This window comes from Salmo salar, chromosome ssa18 (assembly GCF_905237065.1).
Source record: "Salmo salar chromosome ssa18, Ssal_v3.1, whole genome shotgun sequence".
Classification (NCBI taxonomy): Eukaryota; Metazoa; Chordata; class Actinopteri; order Salmoniformes; family Salmonidae; genus Salmo; species Salmo salar.
In genome coordinates, this window is record NC_059459.1 from 77,211,542 (window position 1) to 77,233,649 (window position 22,108).

General features: G+C 46.5%; 2 protein-coding genes across 2 annotated transcripts; one reads left to right on the plus strand and one right to left on the minus strand.

The window, feature by feature from the left end:
- Positions 1-329: 329 nt before the first annotated feature.
- Positions 330-10,102, minus strand: LOC106578108 (ubinuclein-1). The gene is made up of 16 exons (XM_045701589.1): positions 9,722-10,102; positions 9,466-9,564; positions 8,203-8,301; positions 6,984-7,127; positions 6,701-6,792; positions 4,556-4,983; positions 4,176-4,432; positions 4,005-4,075; positions 3,764-3,890; positions 3,572-3,678; positions 3,046-3,171; positions 2,756-2,905; positions 2,605-2,658; positions 1,823-2,366; positions 1,273-1,462; positions 330-802 (listed from the first exon to the last, which is right to left on the minus strand). The coding sequence occupies exons 1-16, from the start codon at positions 10,016-10,018 to the stop codon at positions 750-752; spliced, it is 2,838 nt and encodes a 945-aa protein (XP_045557545.1). The 5' UTR covers positions 10,019-10,102; the 3' UTR covers positions 330-749.
- Positions 10,103-15,597: 5,495 nt separating this feature from the next.
- On the plus strand, positions 15,598-20,041 carry bmp15 (bone morphogenetic protein 15). The gene is made up of 2 exons (XM_014156705.2): positions 15,598-16,100; positions 17,779-20,041. Exons 1-2 carry the CDS (start codon positions 15,728-15,730, stop codon positions 18,735-18,737), a joined length of 1,332 nt encoding a protein of 443 aa, XP_014012180.1. The 5' UTR covers positions 15,598-15,727; the 3' UTR covers positions 18,738-20,041.
- Positions 20,042-22,108: the final 2,067 nt, after the last annotated feature.

Sequence of the window (22,108 nt, forward strand, 5' to 3'; positions counted from 1 at the left end):
ATAATTCATTTTACCGACAGATCCCACCTTGGCCAGCGTATTTGTTTTGACGAAATTTGAACATTTCACCTGAAACCGTTCAGTTTCCATCAGGACATGTGTTAGGAAACCCGGCCCAGGTCAATGAATAAAACAAGATTTGTAAGGTATAAATAGCCCTCATTTTGTGAGCCCATACAAAACTACTTTAATGATTAGCAGTAGCCTTGGCCTAAATGGTTTATAAGGACCTATATTAAACATCTTTATAAGTAGTTTATAAATGTGAATAGAAGCTAACATTGACAAATGTGGGAGTATTGATTAATCAGTGAATAAATGTACTAATATTTCATTTTAAATGCTTTATTACAACGTGCTACCAATGTGGTTACATTATTTGATTGGCCATACAAACTATCAATAATACTTAATATGGCAACAATACATTCAATTCAGTAAGTGTAACATTCCTCATAACACCACCGTGCTAGCCAGTGATATACATGCAGCTCTGTGACCCATTTAAAAGTTCACCCCATCCCAGTGCTGACGAGGAATGTTCCATCAAATCTGTTCAGCAGGAGCGCAGAAGATCCACTGTCTTATAGGTGTCCATTCCAAGATCATTATTCCAGGCTCAATAGGCCTTTACATCCAGTTCTGATTTGCACCCCACCCCCCACATTTTTTTTTAATATATATATTTTTTTAACACTGCACTTCTCCATTCTGGATCCATTCTAGATGTTCACTGTCGGAGGATTGGATCACTGTAGTTTTCTCTGAGCGTTGGGTCCCTCTCCCACCAGCTGGCTGCCATCTAAAAACCAATACTTCTCTGATCAATACATCTGATGAGGTAATCAATATATTTATTCATGTGCTATAACATGATTAGGTAATCAATATATGTATTGATGTGATTTATTATGATTAGGATGATCAGGTATCATGTTACAGTTAGTTACCTGGTGTTGAGGTAGAGGAGAAAATGAAGAGAACAGATGACTAAAGGTTAAAAAAAATAGTAATATTCCTGAGAGAGGCGTAGGGAGAGACGAGTGCAGAAACCCTTACAAAGACTACGGTATTTTAAACGCAGTGATTGCTGCATACTGCAGTTTAACTGCAGTCTTTTTTCGTAAGGGAAGGATGAAGAGTGCATGAGCTTCCCTTTAATTCAACAATGCCTCTAGTAAGTGAAGTCCATTTGAACATTGACAGGGCATTTTCACAGGCCAATCCCCTCGAACGCTAAATACAACTGTAGATTGTATCACACACACTTACTGTGCGTGAGTCCGTGGTGGAACGTTCCGGGAGCGGTGCCGGTGACCAGGGCGTCTTTGGAATGTTGTGACTGGGTCAGTGTTCCCATGGTTCCTGGTCCGAAGGCAGAGAGCGGGAAACCCAGGGCATGGAGTAGAGGGATTCCAGGAAGACCTGGAGCAGGCAAGCTCAGCGCAGGCACCTCGGAAACCTGCAAACAATAAAACAAACTATGGCACCCGATTCACTTTGTAGTGCACTTCATAGGGAAAAGGCTGCCATTTGGGACAAAGCCTATGACTTTCAGAATCCTGAACTAACAAATAAACCAAATGGCTTTATTCATCACAACTAGGGTTGCAAAATTCCTGGAACTTTCAATAAATTCCCTTGTTCTCCAGAAATCCTGGTTGGAGGATTCCGGATATTCTGCTTATTCTCTCCTGATTTTAGAACCGGGAATTCAGGAAAACCTGTGAATTTATTGAAAGTTGCCCTAACTTTACAACCCTAATCACAAACACATTATAATGCATTCTACACATCTGTCAACTTTAAATAATGTGGTTACCCGTTTCTTCTTCTTCTGTGGTGGAGGAGGGTGGCCGTTCTGGAGTGAAAGGTCCGGCATCACTGCTAGGTGCCCCTGGGAAATGTAGTCTTTGTCGATGTGGACTTGCGCCTGGTCAGCTAGCACGATCAGAGGAGACTGGGAGTGAGTGTTCGGCTGAGGGTGTGTGTTTGCGGTTGTTGACTGAGCATGTGTGTTGGCATTGGCTGACATGCTGACAGGCACAGGCTTCAAATCATCGTAGGGGGTCAACACAGCGGTGGGGAAACCAAAATCAGCCCTGCAACTCTCCTCCCCCCACAGCTCAGCTAGCTCCTCCTTCACAACCCCTAAAGAGGGGGGTGTGAGGATGCGACCCTGGTCCAGAGAGTCATCTAGATTCTGGGGGGTTGTGGATACGCCTGAGCCCAGAAGAGGTGATCCGTTCTGGGGTTGAACTCCTAGGAAAACCTGAGGCTCCACAGGCCCACTGGAGGTCCCTGGAAGAGTCGGCCCACTGCCCAAAGAGGACTGTTTCTTCTCCGACTTCAACTTCCTCTTCACTCTGTGGGAGGGAACACATTTTCCTTCACTAGATTTACTAATTGCACTCCTTACAAAAATTACTTTTTGCATCTGTGTGATGCAGTCACAGAGAGTCATGCAGAGCTATAGGGAGTACAGGCTTTAGCTCCAGCCCAGCAGCAACACCCTGGTTCAGCTAATAAAGAGTTTGGTGGATGCTACCAAAGAGATCTTATGGAGAAGGTATTATAATTCCTAATTCTATGGATGATACTTACTGCTGTAGAGGTGCAGTGGGGCAATGGACTCTTCTACTCTCCTTCAGCAGCACTCTGAGGAACCAAAACACTAGTAAAAAATGCATGAACAAGTAAACAGGAATATTTCAAGGGTGTGCCTGTGTGTGTGTGTGTGTGTGTGTGTGTGTACCTGGGCTGCATCCAGCCTTTAGGCCAGAGGGGTTTGATCTCTGTGTCCAAGAAAGCTTTCAGGAAGTCCTCCGGTCCCTGCGTCTCAGTTTTCCCTTTCTCCACTTCGAATCTGTCCATCCGCACCAGAACCGCACTGCACAGGCACTCCCTATCGGGCAAGATAGGAAAGTCACCGTAGCTGTTTATACGTACGTGTGTGTGTGTGTGTGTGTGTGTGTGTGTGTGTGTGTGTGTGTGTGTGTGTGTTGATAGAATGATGAGTGAACATTTAGACCATGAAAAACAAACCTGATCTCTTGGTTCCATCTGAATTTCTTCCTGGGGCCCACCACTCGTTTACCACTCCTCTCCTCCCCCTCCTCTTCTGATCCTGTGTTCTCCTTCTGTTCTCGCTCTTTACTCTCCTCCACCATCCTGGAACGGTCAGAGACAGCCAACACCGGGGCGGGTTAGCGCGGCAGCCAGCCACACCCGGGCGGGTTAGCGCGGCAGCCAGCCACACCCGGGCGGGTTAGCGCGGCAGCCAGCCACACCCGGGCGGGTTAGCGCGGCAGCCAGCCACACCCGGGCGGGTTAGCGCGGCAGCCAGCCACACCCGGGCGGGTTAGCGCGGCAGCCAGCCACACCCGGGCGGGTTAGCGCGGCAGCCAGCCACACCCGGGCGGGTTAGCGTGGCAGCCAGCCACACCCGGGCGGGTTAGCGCGGCAGCCAGCCACACCCGGGCGGGTTAGCGAGATCACTCCAAGTGGCACATTAAGTTGACTATGATTTATTATGTTCTGTGTGTTGACGATAGTTGCCATGGTGACGTACTTAGCGGCCCTGGCCTGGGCGTGGGCCTGGCAGTCGTCGTGGTAACGGGAGATCTGTTCCGGCATCACCTTGTCGATTGCCTGCCTCAACCTCTGGAGAGGCTCCTCCTAAACCACACAGACAACCATTTGTTCCTGAACACACACACACACACAGAGACACACACAGAGAGGACGAGCCATCCTGTGTTACCTGCTTCAGCAGTAGTTTCTTGACCCGTTTCAGCAGTGTGTCTCTGCTGCAGGGGAGGAATGAGGCAAGGTGTGTGTACACCTTAGAACGCACCTGGCCACTCACATCTCTGCACTGCAGCTCAATGCTGAGGACCACACACACACATCCATTACTCATAAGGATGAACATCGTTATGGGACTTGTATAACTAAATGTTTTTGATAGTAGTTTAAACATGAATCCAAACCAAGTGACTTACTCCAGCAGGATGGTGTTGACCTCTGGGGTGAAGAACTTGACCTTTGACTCTCCCTCCAACCCCTTAGCAGCCTGAACATGATCAACCAATACATCAATCAATGTGGCGCTCAAAAACATAAGGGCACAGCATAACACAGCATAACGCAAAGCCCAGTGTCCGGTACCATACCAGGGCCAGGTCTTGAGTTCTCTTCTCCATGGCTGGTGACAGACCTTCAGGCAGGGGAGTGGGCTGTGACAGGGGCTGGACCTGTGGGCCAGAGACTGGCTGTGGCTGTGTAGATGGTTTTGGGGCCTGGGGTTTGGAGATGGACTCAGGGACAAGGTCAATCTGGTCCTGGGGTTGAGGGACAGGGTCGATGGGGGTCTGGGTGTGGCTCTCCAGGGTGGAAGCAGAGGAGTCACAACCTGCACCGCCACAGCGTCCTGGAGGAACAGTATATAGTGGATTATATTGTATGTTGTGATTATTGGACTTCAAATGTACCATTATCAACACAAAACAAATGTCCATGAAAATGGACAATAAAGTATGGTAGAGTATCAAACCGTTTACTTCCTTGTAGGCCAAGGTCTTGGCGCTGACATCCTGATTGGTTGAGGTCATGGCGACGACTACCTGATTGGCCAGCGTCTCAGCGGAGGCGTCCAATAGGGTGTCTAGATCGAGGTCAAAGTCCACAGTGCTGGCTGCCTGGAGAAACGCCCTGTCATTGGTCGATCCAATCAAGCTGAGCAGAGGGTCCGCCATGTTGGCGCCGCATCCAGCAGGGTCTGCAGAAACATAGGGGGTTGTGGGTAGTGAAGTCTTCTCCAGATCGAACTTCTGTTGCTCTCCCTCTTTCTCTCTTTTTAGTTTCTCTTTGTCTTTCTGTTTCTGGAACTTTCTCAACATGTCTGTGACACTCAGAGGACCAGCAGGCTTCTTCTTCTTCTTCTTCGGTTTCTCCTCCCACATGTTCTTGTCAGGTAGAACACTGGGGAAGAGAGGGCGCACAGAGAGAGAGAGAGGGCGCACAGAGAGAGAGAGGGGGCGCACAGAGAGAGAGAGGGGGCGCACAGAGAGAGAGAGGGGGCGCACAGAGAGAGGGCGCACAGAGAGAGAGAGGGGGCGCACAGAGAGAGAGAGGGGGCGCACAGAGAGAGAGAGGGGGCGCACAGAGAGAGAGAGAGGGCGCACAGAGAGAGAGAGGGGCGCACAGAGAGAGAGAGGGGGCGCACAGAGAGAGAGAGGGGGCGCACAGAGAGAGAGAGAGGGGCGCACAGAGAGAGAGAGAGAGGGCGCACAGAGAGAGAGAGGGGGAGAGAGAGAGGGCGCACAGAGAGAGAGAGGGAGAGAGAGAGAGAGGGGCGCACACAGAGAGAGAGGGGGCGCACACAGAGAGAGAGGGGGCGCACACGAGAGAGAGGGGGCGCACACAGAGAGAGAGGGGGCGCACACAGAGAGAGAGGGGGCGCACAGAGAGAGAGGGCGCACAGAGAGAGAGAGGGCGCACAGAGAGAGAGAGGGCGCACAGAGAGAGAGAGGGGCGCACAGAGAGAGAGGGGGCGCACAGAGAGAGAGGGGGCGCACAGAGAGAGAGGGGGCGCACACAGAGAGAGAGGGGGCGCACACAGAGAGAGAGGGGGCGCACACAGAGAGAGAGGGGGCGCACACAGAGAGAGAGGGGGCGCACACAGAGAGAGAGGGGCGCACACAGAGAGAGAGGGGCGCACACAGAGAGAGAGGGGGCGCACACAGAGAGAGAGGGGGCGCACACAGAGAGAGAGGGGGCGCACACAGAGAGAGAGGGGGCGCACACAGAGAGAGAGGGGGCGCACACAGAGAGAGAGGGGGCGCACACAGAGAGAGAGGGGGCGCACACAGAGAGAGAGGGGGCGCACACAGAGAGAGAGGGGGCGCACAGAGAGAGAGGGGGCGCACAGAGAGAGAGAGGGGCGCACAGAGAGAGAGAGGGGGCGCACAGAGAGAGAGAGGGGGCGCACAGAGAGAGAGAGGGGCGCACAGAGAGAGAGAGGGGGCGCACAGAGAGAGAGAGGGGGCGCACAGAGAGAGAGAGAGGGGCGCACAGAGAGAGAGAGAGGGGCGCACAGAGAGAGAGAGGGGGCGCACAGAGAGAGAGAGGGGGCGCACAGAGAGAGAGAGGGGGCGCACAGAGAGAGAGAGGGGCGCACAGAGAGAGAGAGGGGGCGCACAGAGAGAGAGAGGGGGCGCACAGAGAGAGAGAGGGGGCGCACAGAGAGAGAGAGGGGGCGCACAGAGAGAGAGAGGCGCACAGAGAGAGAGAGGGCGCACAGAGAGAGAGAGGGCGCACAGAGAGAGAGAGGGGCGCACAGAGAGAGAGAGGGGCGCACAGAGAGAGAGAGGGGGCGCACAGAGAGAGAGAGGGCGCACAGAGAGAGAGAGGGCGCACAGAGAGAGAGAGAGGGGCGCACAGAGAGAGAGAGGGCGCACAGAGAGAGAGAGGGCGCACAGAGAGAGAGAGGGCGCACAGAGAGAGAGAGGGCGCACAGAGAGAGAGAGGGGGCGCACAGAGAGAGAGAGGGGGCGCACAGAGAGAGAGAGGGGGCGCACAGAGAGAGAGAGGGGGCGCACAGAGAGAGAGAGGGCGCACAGAGAGAGAGGGAGAGTAAATGGACAATCTATGATCTACAGTTGTCAATCAACTGATCATGGATCAGTCAGTCTCTCACCCCGTGTTTGACACTGTGGTGTTTTCAGTCGCCACCTGTCCATCGTATTTCCTCCTCTTCAGCTTCACTTCTCCCCCTTCCTTCCTGCGTTTCTGGAACAAAACAAAGAATGATGTCTGAACTGGAACATTTTCTATTCACAAATGCAAAACAGTTATGATCATACATATTGGCCACGTCCCAAATAGAACCCTATTCAGAGACCACTCTGGCCAAAAGTAGTACACTATAGACGGAGTAGGGTGCTATTTGGAACGGGACGCAGCCATAGAGATTTAATTACCTTAGGGGGCTTGGGTTGTTGGTTCTTGGTCATGAAGTCGTCGTCTGTCTCCGTATCAGAGGCCTGGCGGAACTGGAGCGGTCCAGAGTTCACATAGAACCCGCCCAGCTTAGTGTTCAGAGAGGCTGGGACCAACTCATCATACTGCAGCGAGGACAGGAGGGGGCGATATTACAATACTATACAAATGCTAACAAGTATTTTAAAATTATAAATGGTAAATATTTATACAATACTGAGAGATAAGTATCCAGGCAACTATAACATGGTAAACTGAACCAGGAGAACCGTGGTAAACTGAACCAGGAGAACCGTGGTAAACTGAACCAGGAGAACCGTGGTAAACTGAACCAGGAGAACCGTGGTAAACTGAACCAGGAGAACCGTGGTAAACTGAACCAGGAGAACCGTGGTAAACTGAACCAGGAGAACCGTGGTAAACTGAACCAGGAGAACCGTGGTAAACTGAACCAGGAGAACCGTGGTAAACTGAACCAGGAGAACCGTGGTAAACTGAACCAGGAGAACCGTGGTAAACTGAACCAGGAGAACCGTGGTAAACTGAACCAGGAGAACCGTGGTAAACTGAACCAGGAGAACCGTGGTAAACTGAACCAGGAGAACCGTGGTAAACTGAACCAGGAGAACCGTGGTAAACTGAACCAGGAGAACCGTGGTAAACTGAACCAGGAGAACCGTGGTAAACTGAACCAGGAGAACCGTGGTAAACTGAACCAGGAGAACCGTGGTAAACTGAACCAGGAGAACCGTGGTAAACTGAACCAGGAGAACCGTGGTAAACTGAACCAGGAGAACCGTGGTAAACTGAACCAGGAGAACCGTGGTAAACTGAACCAGGAGAACCGTGGTAAACTGAACCAGGAGAACCGTGGTAAACTGAACCAGGAGAACCGTGGTAAACTGAACCAGGAGAACCGTGGTAAACTGAACCAGGAGAACCGTGGTAAACTGAACCAGGAGAACCGTGGTAAACTGAACCAGGAGAACCGTGGTAAACTGAACCAGGAGAACCGTGGTAAACTGAACCAGGAGAACCGTGGTAAACTGAACCAGGAGAACCGTGGTAAACTGAACCAGGAGAACCGTGGTAAACTGAACCAGGAGAACCGTGGTAAACTGAACCAGGAGAACCGTGGTAAACTGAACCAGGAGAACCGTGGTAAACTGAACCAGGAGAACCGTGGTAAACTGAACCTACAGCCTCGGAGTTGTCGATGAAAGAGTCTTCGTTGTCATAACCATAGCCTATATCCACTAGATCCTGAATGCGATCCTTCTTACGCTTGTTCCCACATCCCTGGAGAGAGAAAAAAAACGAGAGCAAAAGAGTACACGAGAGACAAAGACAAAGACAGGGGGTTTATCAAGGCAATAATAAGGCATTAAAACTAAGACATTGCATGCATTCCAAATGGCACCCTAATCCCTAAAGATCTGGTCAAACGTAGTGCACTATATAGGGAATAGGGTCCCATAGGGCTCTGGTCAAAAGTAGTGCACTAGATAGGGAATAGGGTGCCATTTGGGACATAAACAATATTTAAACAGTCTTAAGGCCAGGCACCACACACTAATAAATAAAAAAAATGTATCACATCACAATACTCTTTTACCAATTTAATGTGGACAGAATACTTTTCTTTGTATAATTTTTTTCTGAAATATTGTATTTAAGTGCACAGATCAGGTGACAATTAAATATGCACATATTTGCATATCAGGCAAATAAAATAAAAAATGTACACTGGATGAAGTCAGCCTAAACCTTTTGGTTTCATTTTGTTACGAAATGCCCCAACCGGATCTAAACAGTGTTGAAAATATTATTTTCATCTTTCAATGTTTAAAATAAGAGAGAGAAGGTACTTAAAATATATTTTTTGTAAATTTTTTTGATGAAAACATCACTGAGAATAAACACTTAACATATAAACAATTCCCTATGTACAAGTCTGGAGAATATGTCAAAGGATAAACACACAACATTTGCTGAATGCTTCAAAGGCTGAGAAATGTGTTGGCATGTGCATAGAATGGTTAAAGACAAGGACACTTAATTCAGACTGCTAAACACCATCTCTTCAAAGTCAGTTACTACCTATAGTCCAGGTTGTAACGTTTTCTATGAAAAGGGCTTTTAAAAATGGTGTGATTGTTTTAAGTACCTTATTTAACAGAAAGAAAGATGAAAATAATATTTTCAACACTCTTCTCTGCTGAGCTTAGAAAGTATGGATATCCATTATGTGGTTACAATTCATGGAATTTTGATTACAGTTGTATGATAAACTAACAAAAATATACATTTATCAACTTTTTTTTGGGGGGGGGGGGGGGGGTAACTCCTTTATGGACCAAAAAAAAAGTCATTATGTATGTAAAATGTAATTTTAGCTGGTGGTGCCTGGCCATAATAGTATTAGACTTGTAAAACCAAATAATAATATTCAACTCCGCTAACATATTTATCCTCGAATCTCCTGGCAATAGCTTCAAGTTGATCCTTCTCTCTGTTCTCCTGCTCAATGGTGTTTGGTACACCTTTATCTGAAACGCTCTTCTGGAAAATAGTGCCTTTGTTAGTTGCGTCAATGAAACGTATTTAGGATAACACATTTGGCTAGTTTCCTTGTTGATTTAGCATTCATAATTGATCGGTCTAAATCTTTTAATCAATTACACCAATTCTATCTGAACGGAGCGTCTTTCTTTCTCACCTTTTTGTAAACAAGTTCAGGGTAGTAGAATTCAGGACACCTATGCTGGTCTGGTTCAAACAGGGTCAGGACAAAGCGTTCTGTCGTAACCAGTTTGGTTGAACTACCCTGAGAAGACGAGATCGATGTGGCTACAGGTTGTTTGGTTAGACTTCCCCAGGAAGATGAGGTCGACGCAGCTACTGGCGTAACGGTGACCGCCTCTTTAGGGGGTAACGCTGGTTTAACCACCACGGCTGACTGCAAGGGGACATTACTGGACAGAGTAGTCAGTTGAACTCTTCGTGGTTCGGCCATGGCAGCGAACAATAGACTATCGGAACATCCGCGTCCCGCTGAACTAGTAGCTGACCAAATAACTTCAACAGACACAACTCCCCGCCCCTAATCAGCAGCAGCAGGTGTTCGTTTGAATTTCACCTGGGCTGCGTTCAGTACGATACAACGTATTGTAACCAGAGAGGAAGAGGTGAAGCGAGAGGATATCTGCCCTCTCATTGGCTAGAATGGTCTGACCTGATCTCACCTGCAGTCAATCATTTGGGAAACACTCTTTACTTAGATACCTAAGTGACTTTTTTTCGTAGCAGGTTATGAGACTAAGGTTAAGGTTAGTAAAAGGGTCAGTGTTAGTGAAAATGTTTACCTAACCTGCAACGAAAATCCTTTTTTTATCAAAGTGCTATGAAAAGAGTGTGTCCCTTCAATAATTGAGGACATGTATTTCCATTGTTAGAGAGTTCAATCAGCTATCTTGTCAATATAATTCCAGTGGAGGCTGCTGAGGGGAGGACAGCTCATAATAATGGCTGGAACGGAGCAAATGGAATGGCATCAAACACCATGGAAACCATGTGTTTAATGTATTTTATATAATTTAACTTATTCCGCTCCAGCCATTACCACGAGCCCATCCTCCCCAATTAAGGTTCCACCAACCTCCTGTGAAATAATAGAATGTCGTTGCTGCAACGTTCAATTAAACGGAAACGGTGCTGTTCTGAATGACCAGTTGAAAAAACGGGGAAGGGGTTGGGTTGTGGGTTGGGGAAATTCTTTTTCGTTGGAGTTTTATGGCGGTGTCACCTATCAGGCTGGAGTTTGATGTTCTAAATTCTGCACTCTAGTCCAAGGTTTCTAACACTTTTTTGTTGTTGTCTAGGGACACCCCACCCCAGGCAAACCGGCGACCAAGGGACATCCATTATATGTTAGAATGATGTGAATGATAATGGCAAGTAGAAGAAGTAATCACCATTTAAAAATGAATAGATTTAGTAGACGGTTTCATTATTTTGACCGCCCCACAGTTCACTGGAAGAGGAAGTGCAAACTATAACATAGTATATTAGCTAGGAAGGTATCTGTGGCAATTTAGAGAAAATGTTGCTGTTGCAAAGCACATTTTCTGCAATTCTGCAAATGTTTCTATTGAGCAGAGTTTTTTTGTACAGTTTTGAAGCTTATTTCTAGCAATTCTTCACAGTTTGGCATGGAGCTGAGAGGAAAGTTTGCAGTTTTATAGCTAATTTCCAGCAATTCTATGCATTTTGACATGGCGTTCCTTTGCTCAAACATTATAACAAAATCAACAGGCATCAATTCTCCCTGACTGTCTAGCTTTTATTTGATTGTTAGTTCTTGAAGATGGTATTATAAAATATATATATATATATATATATATATATATATATATATATATATATATATATATATATGTATATAGTTCAATATCTTTTCGGCATGCTTTCTATCCGGTTTTGGTTGTTTAAGATCACACTGAAACAGTTTTCCATCCAAAAAATGTCCACTTACCAGCCAGCCTAAGTATTTTCTATGCAAAAAAAACATATAATTAGCTCCCAATAACTGTAATTTCCTCCATATTAAGGGGATAGATCGAGATTAGCCAATGAAGCCATTTATTTACTTCCCCAGAGTTGGATAAACAGGAACAGCTAGCATGCTAACTGTTCTTGTAGACTTCCAGTCATTGCGCTAACGCTAGTTAGGATTGGGACGTGAAACTACCTCTATGTTCCTTCATACTGGACACAGAGACATACATTTTTTATCCACGATGGTGTCTTGTTGTAGCTAGCGATATTCATAAAATAACGATTTGTCATATAAAATAATACCCCCCAAAAATCGCATACCCCCTGCAGTAACTCCACAGACCCCAGTTTGAAAACCCCTACTCTAGTCTACATGAATGGAGGAAAGAAATTATTGCTGATTTAATTACAGTTTGTTCAGGATGGATTTTGAGAGAGGTGAAGAGGGTAAAGCTTATACCAAGGGCTGTGGGTTGGGGAATGCTCCCACTGCCCTTTAAATATGTTACGCACTGCTTCAAGCCAAACCCACCAAATGGAACAAACAAAGTGTGTTCAAGAACGTTGAAAAACGTTTTGGGGAAACGTGCCATTCAGTACAAGCCGTCACTCAACATAGCGAACATTTAAACAAATGTTTAATCGAACTGAACACACTCCTGGGGTGTACAGTCGTGGCCAAAAGTTTTGAGAATGACACAAATATTAATTTTCACAAAGTTTTCTGCTTCAGTGTCTTTAGATATTTTTGTCAGATGTTACTATGGAATACTGAAGTATAATTACAAGCATTTCATAAGTGTCAAAGGCTTTTATTGACAATTACATGAAGTTGATGCAAAGAGTCAATATTTGCAGTGTTGACCCTTTTTCAAGACCTCTGCAATCAGCCCTGGCATGCTGTCAATTAACTCCTGGGCCACATCCTGACTGATGGCAGCCCATTCTTGCATAATCAATGCTTGGAGTTTGTCAGAATTTGTGGGTTTTTGTTTGTCCACCTGCCTCTTGAGGACTGACCACAAGTTCTCAATGGGATTAAGGTCTAGGGAGTTTCCTGGCCATGGACCCAAAATATCGATGTTTCGTTCCCTGAGCCACTTAGTTATCACTTTTGCCTTATGGCAAGGTGCTCCATCATGTTGGAAAAGGCATTGTTCGTCACCAAACTGTTCCTGGATGGTTGGGAGAAGTTGCTCTCGGAGGATGTGTTGGTACCATTCTTTATTCATGGCTGTGTTCTTAGGCAAAATTGTGAGTGAGCCCACTTCCTTGGCTGAGAAGCAACCCCACACATGAATGGTCTCAGGATGCTTTACTGTTGGCATGACACAGGACTGATGGTAGCGCTCACCTTGTCTTCTCCAGACAAGCTTTTTTCCAGATGCCCCAAACAATCGGAAAGGGGATTCATCCGAGAAAATGACTTTACCCCAGTCCTCAGCAGTCCAATCCCTGTACCTTTTGCAGAATATCAGTCTGTCCCTGATGTTTTTCCTGGAGAGAAGTGGCTTCTTTGCTGCCCTTCTTGACACCAGGCCATCCTCCAAAAGTCTTCACCTCACTGTGCGTGCAGATGCACTCACACCTGCCTGCTGCCATTCCTGAGCAAGCTCTGTACTGGTGGTGCCCCGATCCCGCAGTTGAATCAACTTTAGGAGACGGTCCTGGCTCTTGCTGCTCTTTCTTGGGCGCCCTGAAGCCTTCTTCACAATAATTGAACCGCTCTCCTTGAAGTTCTTGATGATCCGATAAATGGTTGATTTAGGTGATTCACGGGCTGGCAGCAATATCCTTGCCCGTGAAGCCCTTTTTGTGCAAAGCAATGATGACGGCATGTGTTTCCTTGCAGGTAACCATAATTGACAGAGGAAGAACAATGATTCCAAGCACCACCCTCCTTTTGAAGCTTCCAGTCTGTTATTCGAACTCAATCAGCATGACAGAGTGATCTCCAGCCTTGTCCTCGTCAACACTCACACCTGGGGTGTAGGCATAGAGATGGAAAGAGCTCTTATCTTTGTATCTGTGCCATTACAGTGTCTGTGACAGTATTTGCAGCTCCACGAGGCTATCTCCATTTTAGCTCCAATTTTCTTCTTCTTTTATGTTTGAAAAAAGTGTAAAGCTAATATTGGTGATTTACCTCCACATGCAGTGCTGGAGTCCTGAACCCAAATCTTGTGTGTCATTCACTTATTGTGGCCACTAGATGGCAATGATATAGCTTAAAGCCATTTTCACACCATAGCATCCTATTTTAAGAAGACTATGCTTGTATCCAAAGATGATTTATTATATTTACAAGATAGCAGAGTGACTGCTCTAACAATGGAAATGCTTGTCCTCAATGATTGAAGGAAAGTGAGATTATGTGGGACAAGGACAGGGCAGATACGCATGTGAACAACAGGCACAACTAAGTTGTTTTTCTCAAAGTTGACGGAATTCCACCATGCATCCACTTATATCAGTACATTTGTAACAGCCTAAACATGACAAAACTTCTATTCGATCGAGTAAGCATCACGTAATTCGACACTCTCTCATAGACCTCCATACAAAAATGGGCTTATCTCACGCGGACACATTTTTGGTCGGAGTATATCTTCTTGCTTCGCCTCTTCCTCTCTGTCGTATCTATGGCTGAATCCCAAATCACCCTCTTCCCCTTTCCCTCGGCCCTCTGCCCTCCATTTGTGTGTTCTCGCACTCTTCCGCCATTTGTAGAAGTGTCCCAATGTGAAAATTATGGAGGGTGTAGGGGTTAATAAGACCCTCAGATAGTGTCTGCAAGGCTGCAGGCTTCAGAGTGATGTGCTATCCCGACACGCACTGCGATATGTTGTGAGTTTGTGCAATTTTATACAAAAGAATGGAGAGGCGTGTCTAATTATAAGCCACATGCATTTGTTTGTGTCTGATTTCGAGACTTGACACGTGAAATAACAGATTAAATACCTCCCCAATTAAATGTTTAACTGTTACTGAAGTGTTAAACTTTTATTTGTTAATTAGAATTTCATACCAGTCTTATTATTTAAAAGTGAAACATTAATTAATTTAAGTCACTAGTGTACAGGAGTTGATGGGTTTATTGATCCCCTCGCCACTCTCTGGAAGTCACCCCTTGACAACTAAGGACCCTCTGAGTGAGTTGGTAGGGGCGAGGGAGTGGTTTGGTATTTACCGATTGGCTGTTTGCTCCCAACCCAGAGGAATCCCCAACCAGTTGATTACTTTAAAATTGTGGAAGCCCTTAAAGAGATTCTCTGGTACTTTTGTATACTTTTTAGCCAGTAGTTCTGAAAGCAGAGCTCGCAAGCCAAAAGTGACCCCCGAAAATTGCGTACTAAGTCACATATGTGAAGATATGCACCACGTCACTGTTCTCTCTCTCGCTCTGCTGTCAGTGCATCATGTGCATCTTGCTAGCTGTCACTCATATGGTGAGGGGCTGAAGCTCATTGGTTGAACTCAAATTGCTAAGTGGCTGGCCCATGTAGAAGAAAATGTAGGGGAAATGGCGCAGCACAGCTTCCAGAAAAACAGTCGCTTTCAAACTAGGGATTTCGAGACTAACTGAGGTTAAACAGTAATTCTGCTCATAGATTATGTGTGTATGAACTACACATTGACAGCTCAAAGCAGGAAGTTAAAACAAATACTTAGTAGTCGCCAAAGTTCCGGAGCATGTCTTTAATGTCACTGTCCATGCTAAAAGTGTTTATATCCAAGTGAGTCCTCTATCTCTGAGTTTGGCCTATTTTGCGTTTCAGCTTTCATCAGGGCGTGACCATTGCGCCTTTGCGTCACACCTGTCTTCCACACCTCACGAGAGGGGTCAATTGGGGGTCAAACAGACCATGGTGTTTTCCACAGCCACAAAGTCATATGGTAAAAATTCATATAAACAAAAAATATTTAATTTAAGGTTAGGCACACGGTTAGCAGTTTGGTTAAGGTTAGGTTTAGAAACATATTTGAAGAATATAATTTGTAGAAATGGGCGTGGTTTATGGCGCTGTGGTAACTAGTGATGACCGAAAATGGTCGGTTGTTTGTCAGGTGAGCGCGCGTCTCACCTTGTCCTCGGTAAGAAATCACACCTTTCGATTCCATCCTTCTGGTGGCAGTAACTCTGGCTTGCACCGGTGCTAGGTCGAACATGAGGGCTACCCACCGTAACAACACATGTATCCTGTCCGTTTTCGTATTTTTCTTGTGTTCTACGTTTACTCGAGCAGACGGGAAAATGGCCAACATTCCTACCAATCCCTCTGCTTCTTCACAATCACAACTCGGTGGGAGATGTCGCCGAAATCACCATAGTATTAGTCAGGAAAGCCAGCAGGAGCCGCTTCACACGTTGCTAACAGAAGCACAGAAGGCCGACCAGAACTTGCAATATATGTTAAGTTTGTTTAAGAGCGCGGCCGACCCGGATGGGAGGCCTAAACAGCATCGCCTGTTCGGGTCGAATACAGCGCGTCTGCTGCGACCCAACACCACTCAGGTGTGGTCTCTGACAGCGTCTTCGGGTGAGACAGACACACACACACATACACAGTGTAAGATAACAAGCGGTTATCATCCTACAGGTTTTGTCTATCAGATTATTTGAAATTACAGTGGTACGGGTACGGCTGTTGTACAACTTGTTCATTGTCATTCATAAAAACAATTTATAAACCGGTATTTAGGCTATAGGTTGTTGGGTATTGGGTAGGTGCAATGGTGTAGAATAGTCTAGGTTATCTTTGTAACTGTTTATGTTGAAACCTGACCATTTCAATTTAGAAGTGTATCAGGTCAAATGTGAGATGAAGATATTGACGCCTACCATTTGTCATCTCTACCTGTTCTTTACATCTCTTTCTCTCCCTCAACCCTCTACATCTCTTTCTCTCCCTCAACCCTCTACATCTCTCCCTCAACCCTCTACATCTCTCCCTCAACCCTCTACATCTCTCCCTCAACCCTCTACATCTCTCCCTCAACCCTCTACATCTCTCCCTCAACCCTCTACATCTCTCCCTCAACCCTCTACATCTCTCCCTCAACCCTCTACATCTCTCCCTCAACCCTCTACATCTCTCCCTCAACCCTCTACATCTCTCCCTCAACCCTCTACATCTCTCCCTCAACCCTCTACATCTCTCCCTCAACCCTCTACATCTCTCCCTCAACCCTCTACATCTCTCCCTCAACCCTCTACATCTCTCCCTCAACCCTCTACATCTTTCTCTCCCTCAACCCTCTACATCTTTCTCTCCCTCAACCCTCTACATCTTTCTCTCCCTCAACCCTCTACATCTTTCTCTCCCTCAACCCTCTACATCTTTCTTTCCCTCAACCCTGTACATCTTTCTCTCCCTCAACCCTCTACATCTTTCTCTCCCTCAACCCTCTACATCTTTCTCTCCCTCAACCCTCTACATCTCTCCCTCAACCCTCTACATCTTTCTCTCCCTCTACATCTTTCTCTTCCCTCTACATCTTTCTCTCCCTCAACCCTCTACATCTTTCTCTCCCTCAACCCTCTACATCTTTCTCTCCCTCAACCCTGTACATCTTTCTCTCCCTCAACCCTGTACATCTTTCTCTCCCTCAACCCTCTACATCTTTCTCTCCCTCAACCCTCTACATCTCTCCCTCAACCCTCTACATCTTTCTCTCCCCTCTACATCTTTCTCTCCCTCAACCCTCTACATCTTTCTCTCCCTCAACCCTCTACATCTTTCTCTCCCTCAACCCTCTACATCTCTTTCTCTCCCTCAACCCTCTACATCTTTCTCTCCCTCAACCCTCTACATCTTTCTCTCCCTCAACCCTGTACATCTTTCTCTCCCTCAACCCTGTACATCTTTCTCTCCCTCAACCCTCTACATCTTTCTCTCCCTCAACCCTCTACATCTTTCTCTCCCTCAACCCTCTACATCTCTCCCTCAACCCTCTACATCTTTCTCTCCCTCTACATCTTTCTCTCCCTCTACATCTTTCTCTCCCTCAACCCTCTACATCTTTCTCTCCCTCAACCCTCTACATCTCTTTCTCTCCCTCAACCCTCTACATCTTTCTCTCCCTCAACCCTCTACATCTCTTTCTCTCCCTCAACCCTGTACATCTTTCTCTCCCTCAACCCTCTACATCTCTTTCTCTCCCTATACACATTTTTCTCCCTCCTGTCCTCTCTGTATGTTCTCTCTCCTCCTCCAGTCCTGCACTACACCTACACAGTGACGTACGACCTCCAGTCCCTCTCCCTGGAACAGCTAGTGAGAGCCTCCTTTGTCCACCTCCGTCCCTCTAATACATCCAGGATGCCCCACCCCTCCCCACTCCGCTGCAGGGCCAGAGTCACCTCTCTGGGGCATGATAGCTGGACAAGCCCCCCTGGAGGTCTGGGGCGCCTAGTCACCCTGGAGCCGCATCAGCAGTGGACAGAAACTGACATCACAGAGCACCTCACCACACAGGTGGTAACGCTGACCCAGGGAAGGCCAAAGCAGGGCAGTCGCCTGACCCTCATGGCCCAGTATTGGTGCTTGGATCCTGGACGTTGGAGGAGCGAGGCCTTGGGCGGCCTGTGGAGGATCCGAGGGGGACACAGGAGGGGGAGGAGGGCGGCCTCCGCAAATCACCTCAACGCCCCCGCTCTCCTCCTCTTCCTCAATGAAGAGGAAGAAACCAGAGAGTGGAGGGCGGCGACCCGAACTGGGGGGTCCAGTTTGGGGGGTCTGACTCCGGAGCCTCACCACCTCTCCGCTCCCAGACTACGTCGCTCCAACCGCCCTAATCCCCCAGGTAGCATCGTCTCCGACATCCCCAACTACCGAAAACACAAGAAACCCTCGCCCAAGAACCAGTGCAAACTCCACTCCTACCGGGTCACCTTTGCCTCGTTAGGCCTTGTCAAATACCTCGCCCCACACCAGTACAACCCTGGCTACTGTAAAGGAGACTGCCCCAGAATCCTCCACTACGGCCTCAACCCGTCCAGCCATGCCATCATGCAGAACCTGATTAAAGGGAAGGGGATGGACGAGGTGCCATCGCTGTCCTGCGTGCCGTATAAGTACAAGCCCATCAGCGTGCTGATGCTGCTGGATGACAACAAGACAGTGGATTATAAGGAGATCCCTGACATGATAGCTGAGTCCTGCACCTGTCGGTAGTTAGAGAAATGGGGAGTGGGAGGACGTTAGGAGCATGGACCCACCCCCCCCCTTACACACTTGCTGGTAGGTAGGAATGTGGACCCCCCCTCCCTTACACACTTGCGTGGACCCCCCTCCCTTACACACTTGCTGCTAGTTAAAGACATTTGGGTGGGGAGGGGAGGTAGTCAGGGGGTGGCCGGTAGAGACTGGGGCTTAGTTTACCCTCCCTTTCACTAAGCTGTCCCTCCCAACCCTGAGTTTGCTAGATCTGTCTCCCTCCCTCCTCACACTCACCACTGGCTTCAGCTGCCCCATATCACACTGAACCTTTTTGAAGGAGAGGAGGGAAAAGACAGAGGAAGAGAGTAGAGGGAGGGGTAGTTTGGAGGGGGTTCCACAAAAAATAAAATAGCTTGTTGCCTTCTTTAACATGCTCTGTGTACAGGTTTCTGTTAGAATCACTGGACCAGTAAATGAATCATATGGGACTGAAGGCACTTCACTTTGGACCTTCTGGAGGGCAGAGAGAACAACTTAAGACTCCAGGTCACACCACCCTAAAGCTCTGTGGGTAGTGAAGTCTAATGTGCCCGTGGTCATGTGATGATGATGAAATGATGTGCTGTAGGAATATGTTGATGGGTGTACAGGAAGGGTCAATTCTGGCGTTCTGCTTAAACTAACTGGTGTTTGTTTTGTTTTTTTCTGGTCTCTTTCTTTTTAAAATCTTGTTATCAATGCTTGATATCTGGACACAGGAAGTGAGTGATGGAACACACAACGTGATTGGCCAGAGACTAAGCTTCGTAAGATATGTACATATTTGGATCCACACACTTTGTGTTGTTGGCATGTTGGGCCCCTCTAACAGTTTGGGTGTCTGCCCTAAAATTAAATACAAATAATAAAAAAAAGCATTTTAAAATAAAAAAATGGTCGCCGGCCTTTTTCAGTGAGCCTTTATATTGAGCTATTAAGGACTCGATGGAGTCTTGCTAGACTTGAAGTGTTTTCCAAATGGCACCCATGTCGTGCACTACTTTTGACCAGGACCAATAGGGTAGTAGTGCACTACGTAAGGAATAGGGTGCTATTTGGGATGTAACCTTGGGAGTTTGCTGCTTCTTTACAAAACCACAGATTTTTCTAGTATTTCTGGGCCGAGGGTGTGGCCTTCCCAAACGGAAAAGGGCGGGAGAGAGGATGAGAACAGTATCACTGTCAATAGCGTATCTCAGGAAAGAAATACGAAATGGGGAAAGTGCAATGTGTCTGAGTATTTTTCAGTGTCTTATGAATGTTTAGGTAAAAGTCTCGCACTGAAATTATTGTGACATTTTATTATAATGAATGAAAATAAATAATAAAATGAATATTTTGTAAAAATCTGATTTGACATTTGTTTTGTTTCTTAACTATAGTTGGATGATAGTGCCCCTAATGTTGAATTGGAAGTCACTAGTTAGCCATGCATGTTTTGTTAAGTATATATTTTTTTACATTGGTTTTGTGTTCTAATGTGAGAAGGATTTTAAAAAAAAAAAGTTTTCGGTCTGTTTTTTGGACACAGAATTTTGCCTATTGGAGAAAGAAGCATTTTGAATGGTGACTATCCATTTTAACATGATATTTAGTCCAGAACTAGACTCAATCTGTGTCTGAGAAAACCAACTGTTTATATTCATGACTTTACCCTGTTATGTAGTTCCCTGTTATGTAGTTCAGGGTTCTCCATGTTGCATGCTGGAGTGGACAAAATGGGCAAAATTATATTATGGGTTGATGGGCCTGTTAATGTAGGGCCTAAGTTTAGGCTTGGTAGGTTGTTTTATTTGGGTGCATTTCTATTTTTTGAATTTGGCATTGTAGCCTGACTACACCAAACATTAGGAACATCTTCCTAGTATTGAGATGCACCCCCTTTCTGCCCTCAGAACAGCCTCCGTTCGTCAGGACATGGACTCTACAAGGTGTGGAAAGCGTTCCACAGGGATGCTGGTCCATGTTGACTCCAATGCTTCCCACAGTGGTGTCCAGTTTCCTTGTTTTTCTTCTTGGTGTTGGACCATTCTTAATACACACAACTGTTGAGTGTGGGAAAAAACCCAGCAGTGTTGCAGTTCTTGACTCAAACCGATGTGCCTGGCACGTACAACCATACCATGTTCAAAGGCACTTCAATATTTTGTCTTGCCCATTCACCCTGGGAACGGCACACATACACAATCCATGTCTCAATGCTTAAAAAACCTTGAACCTGTCTCCTCCCCTTCATCTATACTGATTGAAGTGGATTTAACAGGTGACATCAATAAGGGATCATAGCTTTCACCTGGTCAGTCTGTCATGGAAAGAGCAGGTGTTCGTAATGTTTTGTACTCTGTGTATTTTTGTGCTGTCGCTACAGACGTCTTTGACCTGCAGTAGATGCCTTTTGCCCACAGAGGGTGCTGTTACTGTCATTTAAACCAGGGTTTCACCACTTCTCGCCCACACAGCTCAACTGCTATAGGCCAGGGGGTTGAACTGTAGCAGTGCTGTCCGGTATGGAATGACAAGATTGTTTCTTAAATAGACCTTGGTACTCTAAAAGTGAAATGAGAACTGGCACCTTTTTTTTGTTCCACTTCAAGCACTGCTATATGTTAAAAGAATAGTGTATATTTGGAGCATGGCTCTTCCTGTTCCTGGTTTCACTGACTTTGGCCGGATGAACCAAGTCTTGTGCTCTGGGAAGGAACCATGTCTTAGCATCAGAGAGAACATTTTTGCAGTTATCAAGCTAATTTCCTGCAACTCTACACATTTTTCCATGAGGCAGATACAAAAAGTATTGAGTTAAAAATGTATACTTGGTGGAGGGCTGTGGATACCAATATCCCTGTGAGCCTCCCAGGGCTAATGTAGATGAATAATATTGTATTACACCTAAACGTATTCCACTATCCCTTGGCCAAAATGATTTGAATCTGTTGTTAGTAATATAACAATTTTTTTTATTGTAACTGTCCTCGGACCCCCTTTAGTACATCCGCAGACCCCTGTCTTAAAAAATACATGTTTTATATCAATAGGATCACCTGGACTGGATTATGGCTAATAAACTAAAAAACTGTATGGGACAGGTTCCCGGAAACAAATTAAATCCTGGACTAAAAACCTTTATTTCTGTGGAAAATGTCCATTGAGCTTTCAAGTTAGCCTGAGTACCAGTCTGTTTGTGCTATCATTCCACTCCCTGCCGTTTCTGTCCAGCACAGTTCTGGTCATCTCCAGCCGGTACAGAGGTTAGTTATCCCCTGTCACAGCACAAATGAGAGTGCATGGGACGGACACACACACACACACACACACACACGTGTGGTCAAATGTAGTGCACTATATAG

Bases quoted from the DNA above. Each gene is read 5' to 3' on its own strand.
- LOC106578108 (XM_045701589.1), bottom strand. From the start codon at position 10,018: ATGGCCGAACCACGAAGAGTTCAACTGACTACTCTGTCCAGTAATGTC. The intron at 6,793-6,983 runs GTAATTAAATCT...GTTTTGTTCCAG, and splicing joins AACAACCCAAGCCCCCTAAG to AAACGCAGGAAGGAAGGGGG. The intron at 4,076-4,175 runs GTATGGTACCGG...GATCATGTTCAG, and splicing joins GAACTCAAGACCTGGCCCTG to GCTGCTAAGGGGTTGGAGGG.
- bmp15 (XM_014156705.2), top strand. From the start codon at position 15,728: ATGAGGGCTACCCACCGTAACAACACATGTATCCTGTCCGTTTTCGTA. The intron at 16,101-17,778 runs GTGAGACAGACA...CTCCTCCTCCAG, and splicing joins GTCTCTGACAGCGTCTTCGG to TCCTGCACTACACCTACACA.